Consider the following 13,025-nt stretch of genomic DNA (forward strand, 5'->3'; position numbering starts at 1 on the left):
CATCTCTCTTCCTTCGCTCAGCCTTCCCTAAGGTCCAGCTCTCACATCCGTAGGTGACTACAGGGAAGACCATGGCTTTGACTAGGCAATGGATCTTGGTTGCCAGACTACTAACTTCGTGACCTCATGGACCATCCCACGCCAGAGCTCCCTGTCGGCCGTCACCACCCCCAGCTCCTTCAAGATCAATCCAGTCACTTCAAGGATGCCATCCATCCATCTTGCCCTCTTCCTTTTTCCTTCAACTTTCCCCAGCATCATTCCCTTCTCTAGGCTTTGCTGTCTCCTCATGATGTGGCCAAAGACTTTAGCTTTCCCTCTAGTCTCCTTCCCTCCAATGAGCAGCCGGGCTTTCTTTCCTGGAGGATGGACTGGTTGGATCTTCTCGCCGTCCAAGGCACTCTCAGAACTTTCCTCCAGCACCACAGCTCAAAAGCATCGATCTTCCTTGGCTCAGCCTTCCCGAAGGTCCATCTCTCACATCCGTAGGTGACTACAGGGAAGACCGTGGCTTGGACTAGGCAATGGATCTTGGTTGCCAGTCTGATGTCTCTACTCTTTACTATTTTATCAAGACTGGACATTGCTCTCCTCCCAAGAAGGAAGCGTCTTCTGATTTCCTGGCCACAGTCTGCATCTGCACTCATCTTTGCGCCTAGAAATACAAACCCTGTCACGGCCTCCACGTTTTCTCCCTCTATTTCCCACTTGTCAATCATTCTTGTTGCCATAATCTTGGGTTTTTTATGTTTAGCTGCAACCCGGCTTTTGCGCTTTCTCCTTTCACCTTGATTAGAAGGCTCCTCAGCTCCTGATACAAGTGTAGAAATCCACGAATAGTCAGTTTTGCAAGGTGGAGAATTCTTCAAGTAGAGTCAATATATGAATGTCAACAATGATGTGGACCTACAGGGAACACATATAAGTGACTAAAAACATAGTATAGGAAAGCAATTACCAAAAATACTCACATAATTTCTTCTACAAAGGTGCTCTGCTATTCATTTGATTCTATGGCAAGCCCAGGAGAGGCAGGTCGACACTCCAGTATATAGAGAGAAACTTAAAGTATATGAAGAGAAATTTAAAGGGACCCCGTATAGCTACCAGTATGGCTGTATCCCAGTCATCAATTGTAAGTTACTCATAAGAAAAACCTGTTTAAAGAGGCATGTACTGGCTCACATAAAACATTGAAATGAAATGGAATCATTTAGACTCTTAGGATGCATAGTTTTAAGAGTAAAAATCCAGAAGGCTTCATGTTGTTGTAGTCTAGAGGATAAATCTATGTTTGAGGAGGATGTAGCCACCTCTAAAACTAGGACCCGGGACAATTCAGGACTATGATTCATAACATTGAAATGTTTATATAGGTTTAAGTCAACGGCCTGATTCCTAATTTTAGTTTGTCTACTGGTCTGCCTGACATACATCAGGGAGCAGGGACAGATAATGACATAAATGACACCTTTAGTGGTGCATGTAGCAAAATGATGCAGTTGATAAATACTCTTCGTTTGGGCATTTTGAAAAACCTTTGTTTGAATAAATTGCTGACATATGGTGCGATGGTGATAAGGAAAATTTCCTACTGAATTTTTGTTTCGATATTTAAAATAATTACAAAATTTTCCTTTTAAAAATTTCGATATTTACAAAATTTCGTAAATGGTAAAAAATTAACGAATCGATTTCCGAAACAATAACGAATCGATTCGTTAATGGCGGACGCGACCACGAAATACGCTAAAAAACCTCCAAAAACTTCTGAAGCTTCCCTCTCCCTCTGTTGTTGACTGTTGGTGTGATATTATAATTTTTTTTCACTAATTAAACCATAAAACTGGCCCAGACATGCGGAAATAATAACGAAACAATCTCGCAACAATAACGAAACGAATACAATAACGAAATACGAAGCATTTGCAAAACGTATTTAAAAATTCATTTTTTTAATAATTGCTCCAGAATGGTTCGTTATCGTTTTGTAAATGGAAAAATTAACGAATTATTAACGAATTACGAATTAACAAAACGAAACCGCCCAGGCCTAATCCTGGACACTGAAGTTGGGAAAAATGCAAACATAATACCTCTATCTGTTGTCTGTCGGTTGTGAGTATATCCCTGATCCTGATGTGTATATATTTGAACATAAGCAACAAGTCAAGATTAAAGCCTCCTCTGAGAGTTTGAGTAAAAACCAGTGTTTTCTTAAGGTCAGAGGCTGTGCAGTAAATCTCTGCTGACTATTGATAAAAGACTCTGCAAAGTTTGGTTTGGTTCAATAGCATGCCCTGAGACAATCACTCCAGTTCACAGCATAGGGGAGATATGGTAGAGGAACTATAAATCATGTACCTCCTCCCTGGTTTTTCAGATAGAGGTAAGGAATGTTGGGTGTTGCAGTCCAAGCAGGTCAACAGGGAAACATCAAGGGGCACCACGGGACAGTGACTGCATTGGGCTCGGGCTCTGGGTCACATTAAGGGGAAGACATGTTTGTTTCCTGCCTTCGCAGCATTTTGGAGAGTCTATAGCTGGACTTGGACAGCTGTAGGGTGAACGGGACTCTAACACACACACACCCCACTATGTATCTCTTGTAGGAAGAAGGGGATCATAATAAACATCTCCTCTGGAATGGCCTGGAGACCCGTGCCCTGGGCTGCGACGTACTGCGCCTGCAAGGTGAGACAAACACCAAGCAGGGCAGTTCAGCTTCTGCCCTGCGACTCGATTACTCTGCTTGAGAGACCCTGTTCCCATTTCTGATGTTTCCCAGCACCCCTGTGAAATTGAATGTGGGGTCGCTGCCCCAATGGCACAGTTGTGCAAGCTATTTGGGAGGGAAAATGCCATGTCAAAGATCCAATGGGACCGTTCAATGTCACACGACACTTTCCTTGCTTCCACTTTCAGGCTTCCGTGGATTTGTTCTCGCGGGCGTTAAACGAGGAATACAGGTCTAAAGGCATCATTGTACAAGTATGTTGCAACTGGAATAGCCTTTTAACTCCTTTTTTCCCCTCTACACACTTTCCTCCTCCTCTTTCGTCTCCATCCTCCTTCTTTTTTTGTCTTCTTTTCTCTCTCTTCCTTCTACTGCTTTGCATTCCTCCTCCTCTTTTTCTTTTTCTTTTTCTACCACTGCTACCTCCTCCCCCTCTTCTTGCTCCGACTCCTCCCCCTCCTTCCCTTTCTTCTTCTTGTTCCTCATCTACCTTTTTCTGTCCTTTTCCTTCATCCCCCTTTTCTTCTTCCATTTCTCCTACTCTGTCTTCTTTATCTTCGTGCTTTTCATCTCTTTCCTTCCCATTCTTCCTCTTCTTTATCGTCTTCTACCTCCTTTTCCCTTCTCCTCCTTCCTTCTCCTCTCCTCCTCTTCCATCACCTTGTTTTCTTCTGTTTGTTCTCTTCCTTCTAATCTCCTCTTCTGTCATCTTATTTTTTCTTTTTTCTTCTCATCCTCCTTCAGCCTCTTTTTCTTCTCTTTGTTCTCTTCTTCCTTTTTCATTCCTCTTCCTTCATCATATTTTTCTTCCTCCTCCTCCTTATCTTCTACTCTTTCTGCTCCCTCCTCCTCCTCTTCCTTCATCATACTTTTCTTTGTTCTCTTCCTTTTCTCCTCCTCTTTCTGCTTCTTCTTTTTCCTCCTCATCCTCCTTCCTTCTCCTTTTCCTTTGTCCACTTTTTCTTCTCTTCATTCTCTTCTCTCTTCTTCTCGCGGGTGTTAAACATGGAATACACGTCTAAAGGCATCATTGTTCAGGTACGTTGCAACTAAAATGGCCTTTTAACTCCTTCTTGTTTACTCTACACTCTCTCATCCTTCTCTTCCTTTTTCTTCTCTTCTTTTCTCCTCTTCCTCTGTCCTTTTTCTTCTCTTCATTATCTTCCTTCTTCTCTCCTCTTCCTTCACCTTGTTTTTCTTCATCTCTTCCTCCTCCTTCTCTCAAGCTCCAAGCTCTATCTCTACCAGGCCTTTGCCTTCTTCCTCCCTCCATCCTTGGATACATCTTTGGAATATGACCTCTTGTTCATCCCGTTTTGAGAGAATAACACACCTTTGTCCTTCTCTTGGGCTTCCCTTTCTCTCCACAGTGCGTCTTACCAATGGTTGTCGACACCAACATGGCCAGGCTCAACAGCTTGCAGGCCATTAAGACATCTCCCGAGGTCTATGCCCACAAAGCCTTGAACACCGTGGGTTTCACCAGCAGAACCTCGGGGTGCCTCAGCCACAGCTTGCAGGTGAGTTGGGGGCAAGAGGCATTTCCTCACTCAACAAAACCCACCCCACTTTCCTGGTCAATGAAACCCTTTGGAAGCGTCCCAAGGAGTTGAGACTTGAGGTTGGTTTTCTGCCCAGTTGCTCCAGAACACCAATAACTTCTCTCCAAACAAAGCTCTGATTTGGATAAAATTATAGGAAAAGAGCTCCCCTATCTTCAACAATAGGAAAAGTGGGTACAAAGTAGGTTTGGGTTGTGTTTTTTGCTGGGTGGAGAAGTTGAACTAAAATGAATATACGAGAGAAGGACCATGTCGTCTACATATACAGAAATAGTGTCAAGCAGTGTAGATGTGCCTTAAGCCACTCTGCTGGTGACCTTGCCTCTGCCAAACTTTTCCAAAAGTGATATTACCTAACTTTCCTCTCTCTTTGGCTTTTGATTCAGCATTCCGTGTTGGAATGGGTCTTCCCAACGTCATTAATGTACACATCCTTTGGAGTTTTCATCTATCGGTCTATGCTGAAGTCCATTTTCAAATAATGTATTTTCACCTTCCTGATGGTTCTTGTGGAAAGGAGCCGGATCAGGACCACGACCAGGACCGTGCAGAGCCATTGGTTGCTATGTTCCAAACCAAATCCTTGTACTATTAAAATGATGGTTGCATCACAATTTAATAAATCCCTCATTATGCATTATGGATGGAAATGTATTGTGTGCTGCTATTGTTCTATGTAGTTGCCCCCCTTTTAAATATCCAAATTCTGCTTCTGTTGCCCCTGAATAGCTTTTGGAGATTCCTGACACTGGCTGCAACGTTTTAGTATAATGTGGATGGGTTCCTGAATGAAATGCATACAACAAAAATACCACTTGTGTACCATAAACAATAATATAATTCAACAACAGTATATAAACATGCTGCACTGTTAACCTCACAGCGACAACAAACAATATGGTGCAAATCTTTAGTACAGTCATATCTTCTTATAAGTAGCTTGTGGATCAGGCGACCACGACCAGTTTCGGCCTACCTCAGGCCTTCCTCTGGTTGACTGAAATTAATGTACAAATCAATGTTTTACTCCAGTAGCATACATATAGAACATCTGTATCATTAAATATCATAAGTTACAACACATTTAAGTACTTACGAAGTTATACACTTGAACAAATTCTCCTCAGGGGATACAGATATTTTTGAGTCAGTGGTGTCTACATCAAAGAAATGAAATGTGGCTATGAGAGTTTGAAAATTGTTGTTGTTCATTCGTTCAGTCGTCTCCGACTCTTCGTGACCTCATGGACCAGCCCACGCCAGAGCTCCCTGTCGGCCGTTACCACCCCCAGCTCCTTCAAGGTCAGTCCAGTCACTTCAAGGATGCCATCCATCCATCTTGCCCTTGGTCGGCCCCTCTTCCTTTTGCCTTCCACTTTCCCCAGCAGTTTGAAAATTACTATGTTGAAAAGGATTATATTGTAGAAATACTTAATATTCAAGTATCTTACACATTAAGAAATTAGTGAAGTCTTCACACTTGTTATTGCATCAATATTTGTTGAACATATCCATTAAATACCATAAGTTACAACACATGGTATGCAGGTATGCAGGTCCCAAACCATTTAGGGCTTTGTAGGTAAGCACCTGCGCCTTGAATTGGGACCGGTAAATGAATGGCAGCCAATGGAGCTCCTTAAACAGAAGGGTTGACCGCTCTCTGTAAGGAGCTCCAGTTGACAACCTGGCCGCCGCTCATTGAACCAGTTGAAATTTCCGGGCCGTTTTCAAGGGCAACCCCATGTAGAGTGCATTACAGTAGTCCAAACTGGAGGTGACTAAGGCATGGACCACCCTGGCCAGATCCGCCTTCACGAGGTGCTTTTGCAGTTGGCGTGCAAGTCTTAATTGTGCAAAGGCCCTCCCGGCCACCACCGACGCCTGAGCTTCAAGTGTAAGTGATGAGTCCAGGAGGACACCCAAACTGTGGACCTGTGACTTCAGGGGGAGTGCAATCCCGTCCAACACAGGTTGCCACCCTATACCGTGATCTGGTTTGCGATCTACCAAGAGGACCTCTGTCTTGTCGGGATTAATCTTCAGCTTGTTCCTCCTCATCCAGACAGCCACAGCGGCCAGGCACTCGTCCAGCACCCGAGGGGCTTCCTTGGAATTAGGTGGAAAAGAGTAGTTGCGTAGAGATGGCACCCAACTCCAAAACTCCGGATGACCAATCCCAGCGGTTTCATGTAGATGTTAAAAAGCATGGGAGACAGAATGGAACCTTGCGGGAACCCACAGGTCAAAGGCCAGGGGTCCGAGCAGGAGTCTCCCAGCTTCACCATCTGGGAGCGGCCCTCCAGGAACGATTGGAGCCATGACAAAACCATGCCTCCAAGATCCATCCAGGAGAGTCGTCTCAGAAGGATACCATGATCGATGGTATCGAAAGCCACTGAGATGTCCAAGAGAACCAGCAGGGTCACACTCCCCCTGTCAAGCTCCCTACGGAGGTCATCAACCAAGGTGACCAAAGCCATCTTGGTGCCATGGCCAGGTCTGAAGCCAGACTGTGACTGGTCCAGGTAATTGATGTCATCCAGGAAACCCTGGAGCTGAAAGGCGACCACCCGCTCCAACACCTTGCCCAAGAAACGAAGGTTGGAGATTGGTCTGTAGTTGTCCAAGACTGTGGAGTCAAGGGAGGTCTTTTTCAAGAGTGGGCTAACCACAGCCTGTTTTAGTCCCCTGCTCCGACAATACATTAATGATCAACATAAACCAATCAATCAGCCCACCTTTGGCTGATTTAATTAGCCAAGATGGGCAAGGGCCCAGAGCCAACATGGTCGCCCTCACAGTCCCAAGGACCTCCTCCACGTCCTCAGGATTAACAAGCCGGAAAGAATCCCACAAAACCGGACAAGCAGATGCCTCGGTCACCTCCTCTGGCACTGTATTTAATCTGGACCGATCGTGTCTATCGCCCTGGACATCTCGCTATTATAGCGATCAACCAGGATGTCGACAGGATCGTCAGTCTCCAAGACAGGAAGAGCCCCAAGATTCCTCAGGAATCCACCTGGATCCATCAGTCTCCTGGGGTGGACCATCTTAGTTGGTCCTCCACCCCTGCGAAGGTTAGAGGTCACAGCAAGTCTAAAGCTGATCAGATGATTGTCAGACCATGACAATGGAAGGATAATTTGTTCTTCCACTCTGACCATTCTGCTGTCCGCAACAAAAACTAGGTCGAGTGTGTGCCCAGCCTGATGGGTGGGTCCAGATATAACTTGTGATAGTCCCATGGTCATCGTGGCGACCATGAAGTTCTGAGCCGCTGCTGTTAACAAGGTCTCTGCATGGATGTTAAAGTCCCCCAGCACAATCAAGTGCTGGGAGACCAGGGCCAAATTGGAGACCATCTCTGCTAGCTCAGGCAGGGAAACTGCTGAGTCGCGGGGTGGCCGGTACACCAGCAGAATCCCCAAACTATCACGGTTCCCCACCCTCAGGTGAACACATTTGAACCCGTAAGATTGTGGAACAACGCATCTGACCATGACGATGAACTGCCGAAAGACTACTGCGACCCCTCCTCCCCGCCCCCCAGATTTAGCCTGCTGATGCACCCCGAAGCCCGGTGGGCACAGCTGGGTGAGATTTACCCCACCCAACTCGTCCAACCAGGTCTCAGTGATGCATGCCAGATCCTCCCTCTCATCCAGGATCAAGTCCTGGATGGCAGCGGTCTTTCCATTAACGGATCTGGCATTTACCAGCAGGACCTTAAGACCAATGGGTCTATCATGGAGTCTACCACTTCCTACCTTTTCCAGGGTCGCAAGAACTCTATTGTGCTTCTCCCTGAGATGTTAGAGACCAGCAAATCTTCTCCCGCACATGACCTGAATGGTACCCATCTCCTTCGGACCCCCCCCCCCCCCCCAGGAAATTAGATTCAGTGGCTAGTCAACTCTCAAAAGAAGGGGAACTGGGGCATAATTTCCCTTGGATGTCATGTAAGGATGTTTCCGGTCAACATGGAAAGGGAATTGTCAAGGGAACTAAGTGGGCTAAAAAGAGGGAGTGTCCTTGGGCGGGAGAGTGTGGTGGACTGTGTGGGGACAACAAGTACAGATGGTGTTTCGAATTGATACTGTCCAGGTGGGGGGGGGGTGTTCCTAACCGGTGAGCTATTTGTGGATCTACTGGAAGAAAGGAAGGAAGGAAGGAAGGAAGGAAGGAAGGAAGGAAGGGTGAAAGGAAAGAGAGAGAGAGAGAAAGGGGAATGAAAGGAAAGAGGAAGGAAGAAGAGAAAGAAGGGAGAAAGAAAAGAGAAAGAAAGGGGAAGGAAGGAAGGAAGGAAGGAAAGAAGGAAGAAGAGAAGTAAGAGAAGAAAGAGAGAAAGGAAAGAAAGAGAGAAAGAAAAGGGAATGAAAGGGAAAGGAAGGAAGGAAGGAAGGGCGAAAGTAAAGAGAGAGAGAGAGAAAGGGGAAGGAAAGAGGAAGAAAGGAAGGGAGAAAGGAAAGAGAGAGAAAGGGGAATGAAAGGAAAGCTAGAGGAAGGAAGGGAGGAAGGGACGGAGGGAGGGAGGGGGAAAGTAGAGAGAGAGAGACAGAGAGGAAGGGGAAGAAAAGGAAAGAGGAAGGAAGGAAGGAAGAAGAGAAGGATGGGAGAAAGAAAAGAAAAGAAAGAAAGAAAGAAAGAAAGAAAGAAAGAAAGAGGAATGAAAGGGAAAAGGAAGGAAGGAAAGAGGAAGGAAGGAAGGAAGGAAGGAAGGAAGGAAGGAAGGAAGGAAGGAAGGAAGGAAGGGTGAAAGGAAAGAGAGAAAGGGGAATGAAACGAAAGAGGAAGGGAGGGAGAGTGAAAGGAGAGAGAGACAGAGAGACAGAGAGAAAGGGGAATGAAAGGAAAGAGGAAGGAAGAAGAGAAAGAAGGGAGAAAGAAAAGAGAAAGAAAAGAGAAAGAAAGGGGAAGGAAGGAAGGAAGGAAAGAAGGAAGAAGAGAAGTAAGAGAAGAAAGAGAGAAAGGAAAGAAAGAGGAAGAAGGAATGAAAGGGAAAGGAAGGAAGGAAGGAAGGGCGAAAGTAAAGAGAGAGAGAGAGAGAGAAAGGGGAAGGAAAGAGGAAGAAAGGAAGGGAGAAAGGAAAGAGAGAGAGAAAGGGGAATGAAAGGAAAGGCGGAGGAAGGAAGGAAGGAAGGAAGGGTGGGAGGGAGGGAGGGAGGGAGGGGGAAAGTAGAGAGAGAGAGACAGAGAGGAAGGGGAATAAAAGGAAAGAGGAAGGAAGGAAGGAAGGAAGGAAGGAAGGAAGGAAGGAAGGGTGAAAGGAAAGAGAGAAAGGGGAATGAAATGAAAGAGGAAGGGAGGGAGAGTGAAAGGAGAGAGAGACAGAGAGACAGAGAGAAAGGGGAATGAAAGGAAAGAGGAAGGAAGAAGAGAAAGAAGGGAGAAAGAAAAGAGAAAGAAAAGAGAAAGAAAGGGGAAGGAAGGAAGGAAGGAAGGAAGGAAAGAAGGAAGAAGAGAAGTAAGAGAAGAAAGAGAGAAAGGAAAGAAAGAGGAAGAAGGAATGAGAGGGAAAGGAAGGAAGGAAGGAAGGGCGAAAGTAAAGAGAGAGAGAGAGAGAGAGAAAGGGGAAGGAAAGAGGAAGAAAGGAAGGGAGAAAGGAAAGAGAGAGAGAAAGGGGAATGAAAGGAAAGGCGGAGGAAGGAAGGAAGGAAGGAAGGAAGGAAGGAAGGAAGGAAGGAAGGAAGGAAGGAAGGAAGGAAGGAAGGGTGGGAGGGAGGGAGGGAGGGAGGGGGAAAGTAGAGAGAGAGAGACAGAGAGGAAGGGGAATAAAAGGAAAGAGGAAGGAAGGAAGGAAGGAAGGAAGGAAGGAAGGAAGGAAGGAAGGAAGAAGAGAAGGATGGGAGAAAGAGAAGAGAAGAAAAGAAAGAAAGAAAGAAAGAAAGAAAGAAAGAAAGAAAGGGGAATGAAAGGGAAAAGGAAAGAAGGAAAGAGGAAGGAAGAAGAGAAGTAAGGGAGAAAGGAAAGAAAGAGAAAGAAGAGGGAATGAAAGGGAAAGCAAGGAAGGAAGGAAGGAAAGAAGGAAGGGAGGGAGGGAGGGAGGGAGGGAGGGAGGGAGGGAGGGAGGGAGGGAAGGAGAAAGAAAAGAAAGGTAGGAAAGGAGAAGGAAGGGGAAAAAAGATAAAAATGAAAGGAAAGTAGTAGAAGAAAGAAAGATGGAAGAAGAAAGAAAGAAAGAAAGGGGAATGAAAGGGAAAAGGAAAGAAGGAAAGAGGAAGGAAGGAAGGAAGAAGAGAAGTAAGGGAGAAAGGAAAGAAAGAGAAAGAAGAGGGAATGAAAGGGAAAGCAAGGAAGGAAGGAAGGAAGGAAGGAAGGAAGGGAGGGAGGGAGGGAGGGAGGGAGAAAGAAAAGAAAGGTAGGAAAGGAGAAGGAAGGGGAAAAAAGATAAAAATGAAAGGAAAGTAGAAGAAGAAAGAAAGATGGAAGAAGAAAGAAAAAGAAAGGGAAAGAAAGAAAAGAAGAAGGTAGGCAAGGAAGGAGGGAAAGAAAGGAAAGGGGGGAAAGGTATGTGGGGTAGGAAGGAGTGAGTGGCATCCAGAACGTGTGCATGGCCAATGTGTGTGTGCCTTGGAGCCAGAAGGGTGGCGCAAGCCAAGGTTTGCCAGTGGGAGCATTCTTATTGGGAGCGTGTGCTGGAACTGATGTCTCCAAGCCAGCCTTGCGCTGCGCATTTGTCCTGGTGCAGGCCATTGGCACACGGAGTTTTCCTTCCTCGCACAAGGTCCTCTATGGCTGGTGCACCACAGATGCGTCTCCGAGACGATGTACATCTAGGCCAGTGGTTCTCAACCTTCCTAATGCCGCGACCCCTTAATACCCTCCCTCATGTTATGGTGACCCCCAACCATAAAATTATTTTTGTTGCAACTTCATAATTGTAATTTGGCTATTGTTATGGATTGTAATATACATATCTGAGATGCATGATGTAGTTTCATTCACTGGACCAAATTTGGCACAAATACCCAATATGCCCAAACTTGAATACTGGTGGGATTGGGGGAGAGTATTGATTTTGTCCTGTGGGAGTTGTAGTTGCTGGTATTTATAGTTCACCTACAATCAAAGAGCATTCTGATTTCCACCAACAATGGAATTGAATCAAACTTGGCACACAGAACTCCCATGAACAACAAAAAGTACTGGAAGGGTTTGGTGGGCATTGACCTTGAGTTTTGGGAGTTGTAGTTCACCTACATTCACTGAGCACTGTGGACTCAACCAATGATGGATCTGGACCAAACTTGGCATGAATTCTCAATATGCCCAAATATGAACACTGGTGGAGTTTGGGGAAAATAGACCTTGACATTTGGGAGTTGTAGTTGCTGGGATTTATAGTTCACCTACAATCAAAGAGCATTCTGAATTCCACCAACAATGGAATTGAATCAAACTTGGCACACAGAACTCCCATGAACAACAAAAAGTACTGGAAGGGTTTGGTGGGCATTGACCTTGAGTTTTGGAAGTTGTAGTTCACCTACATCCACAGAGCACTGTGGACTCAACCAATGATGGATCTGGACCAAACTTGGCATGAATTCTCAATATGCCCAAATATGAACACTGGTGGAGTTTGGGGAAAATAGACCTAGACATTTGGGAGTTGTAGTTGCTGGGATTTATAGTTCACCTGCAATCAAAGAGCATTCTGAATTCTACCAACAATGGAATTGAATCAAACTTGGCACACAGAACTCCCATGAACAACAGAAAACACAGTGTTTTCTGGTGGTCTTTGGTGACCCCTCTGACACCCTCCAGGGGTCCCGACCCCCAGGTTGAGAAACCCTGATCTAGGCCGACATAGGTCTTCCACAATCTGAAATCATCTACTCATCATCCCAAGCACTGACTCACCCCGCATGGAACAAAGGTTTGGATGTGCTGAAAGCAAAGGTGTTGCCGGACAATGTGGGAGTGTTCTGGCACTTGGAAGCGCATGTGCCTCGGAGCCAGAAAGAGGTGTGAACTGGAAATAGAAGGATCTGTATTCGGCGTGAACTAATTTCTCCGTGCCCGTCTTGCACATCAGTGGTGACGAGTGGCGCAAGGAGAGCATGGGAAAGGTGGCAATGGCTCCCCAAAGTGGAATGACTTCCCTGGACTTCTCCTTCTGCCTCTTTGGAGGGGCCATCATCCTTTGGGTGCTCCTGAGAGCCTCCTGGGTCCTTTGGTTCAAAGTCCGGATCCACATTCTCTCCGAGTATTGGAAAGCGGTGGACTTCACCCATTACGGCACCTGGGCAGGTGAGTGCAAACACGCTCCATGGACTCCCCAAGGGCGCATCTATCCTGCACTGTATCATGCGTTCGGCACCACTTTTGATGTCAGGCACCAACCCTCCCCTCATAATTAAGGGATAGGGATTTATAGTTCTGCAAAGGGCAAGGGCGCCAGACTACACAACAAGGGTTAAGTCTTGGCCACATTGCCAAGGCACTGACAACAACAAGGACCCCATGAGGCTTTTTTGGGAAATGGCTGGATCTTGGGGCTTCTGCCCTTTTGTGAGAGATCTAGTTTGCCAAGGGCCGGACAATGGATTCTGTTGCTGCCTGACCCAGCGCTCACAACTGGGTTCCTGTTTCCTTTTTTTGTGACTCTCTGACTTATGCACTGGACTATTTATCATATCCATGACCACGAACTCTCTATTGGTGCCTGACTTGAGATACTGACAGCCTCCGTTTCCGCGGATCCTTTTCAAAGT

The 13,025-nt window shown here is 45.9% G+C and overlaps 2 protein-coding genes across 2 annotated transcripts in view; both read left to right on the forward strand.

Annotated features, from left to right (window-relative positions):
- LOC132780442 (very-long-chain 3-oxoacyl-CoA reductase-like) overlaps positions 1–4,917 on the forward strand; it is a 62,735-nt gene extending 57,818 nt beyond the window's left edge. Inside the window, exons 8-11 of the mRNA XM_067462444.1 lie at positions 2,613–2,694; positions 2,926–2,991; positions 4,108–4,257; positions 4,686–4,917. Of these exons, the coding sequence (XP_067318545.1) occupies positions 2,613–2,694; positions 2,926–2,991; positions 4,108–4,257; positions 4,686–4,781 (394 nt within the window). The 3' untranslated portion in view covers positions 4,782–4,917. The remainder of the gene's footprint in view (positions 1–2,612; positions 2,695–2,925; positions 2,992–4,107; positions 4,258–4,685) is intronic.
- Positions 4,918–12,246: 7,329 nt separating this feature from the next.
- The window catches only part of LOC132780155 (very-long-chain 3-oxoacyl-CoA reductase-like), a 28,083-nt gene continuing 27,304 nt past the window's right edge, over positions 12,247–13,025 (forward strand). The window contains exon 1 of the mRNA XM_067462147.1: positions 12,247–12,561. Coding sequence (XP_067318248.1) covers positions 12,372–12,561 — 190 coding nt within the window. The 5' untranslated portion in view covers positions 12,247–12,371. The remainder of the gene's footprint in view (positions 12,562–13,025) is intronic.

The sequence above is a fragment of the Anolis sagrei genome, chromosome Y (assembly GCF_037176765.1).
Source record: "Anolis sagrei isolate rAnoSag1 chromosome Y, rAnoSag1.mat, whole genome shotgun sequence".
NCBI classification, from domain to species: domain Eukaryota; kingdom Metazoa; phylum Chordata; class Lepidosauria; order Squamata; family Dactyloidae; genus Anolis; species Anolis sagrei.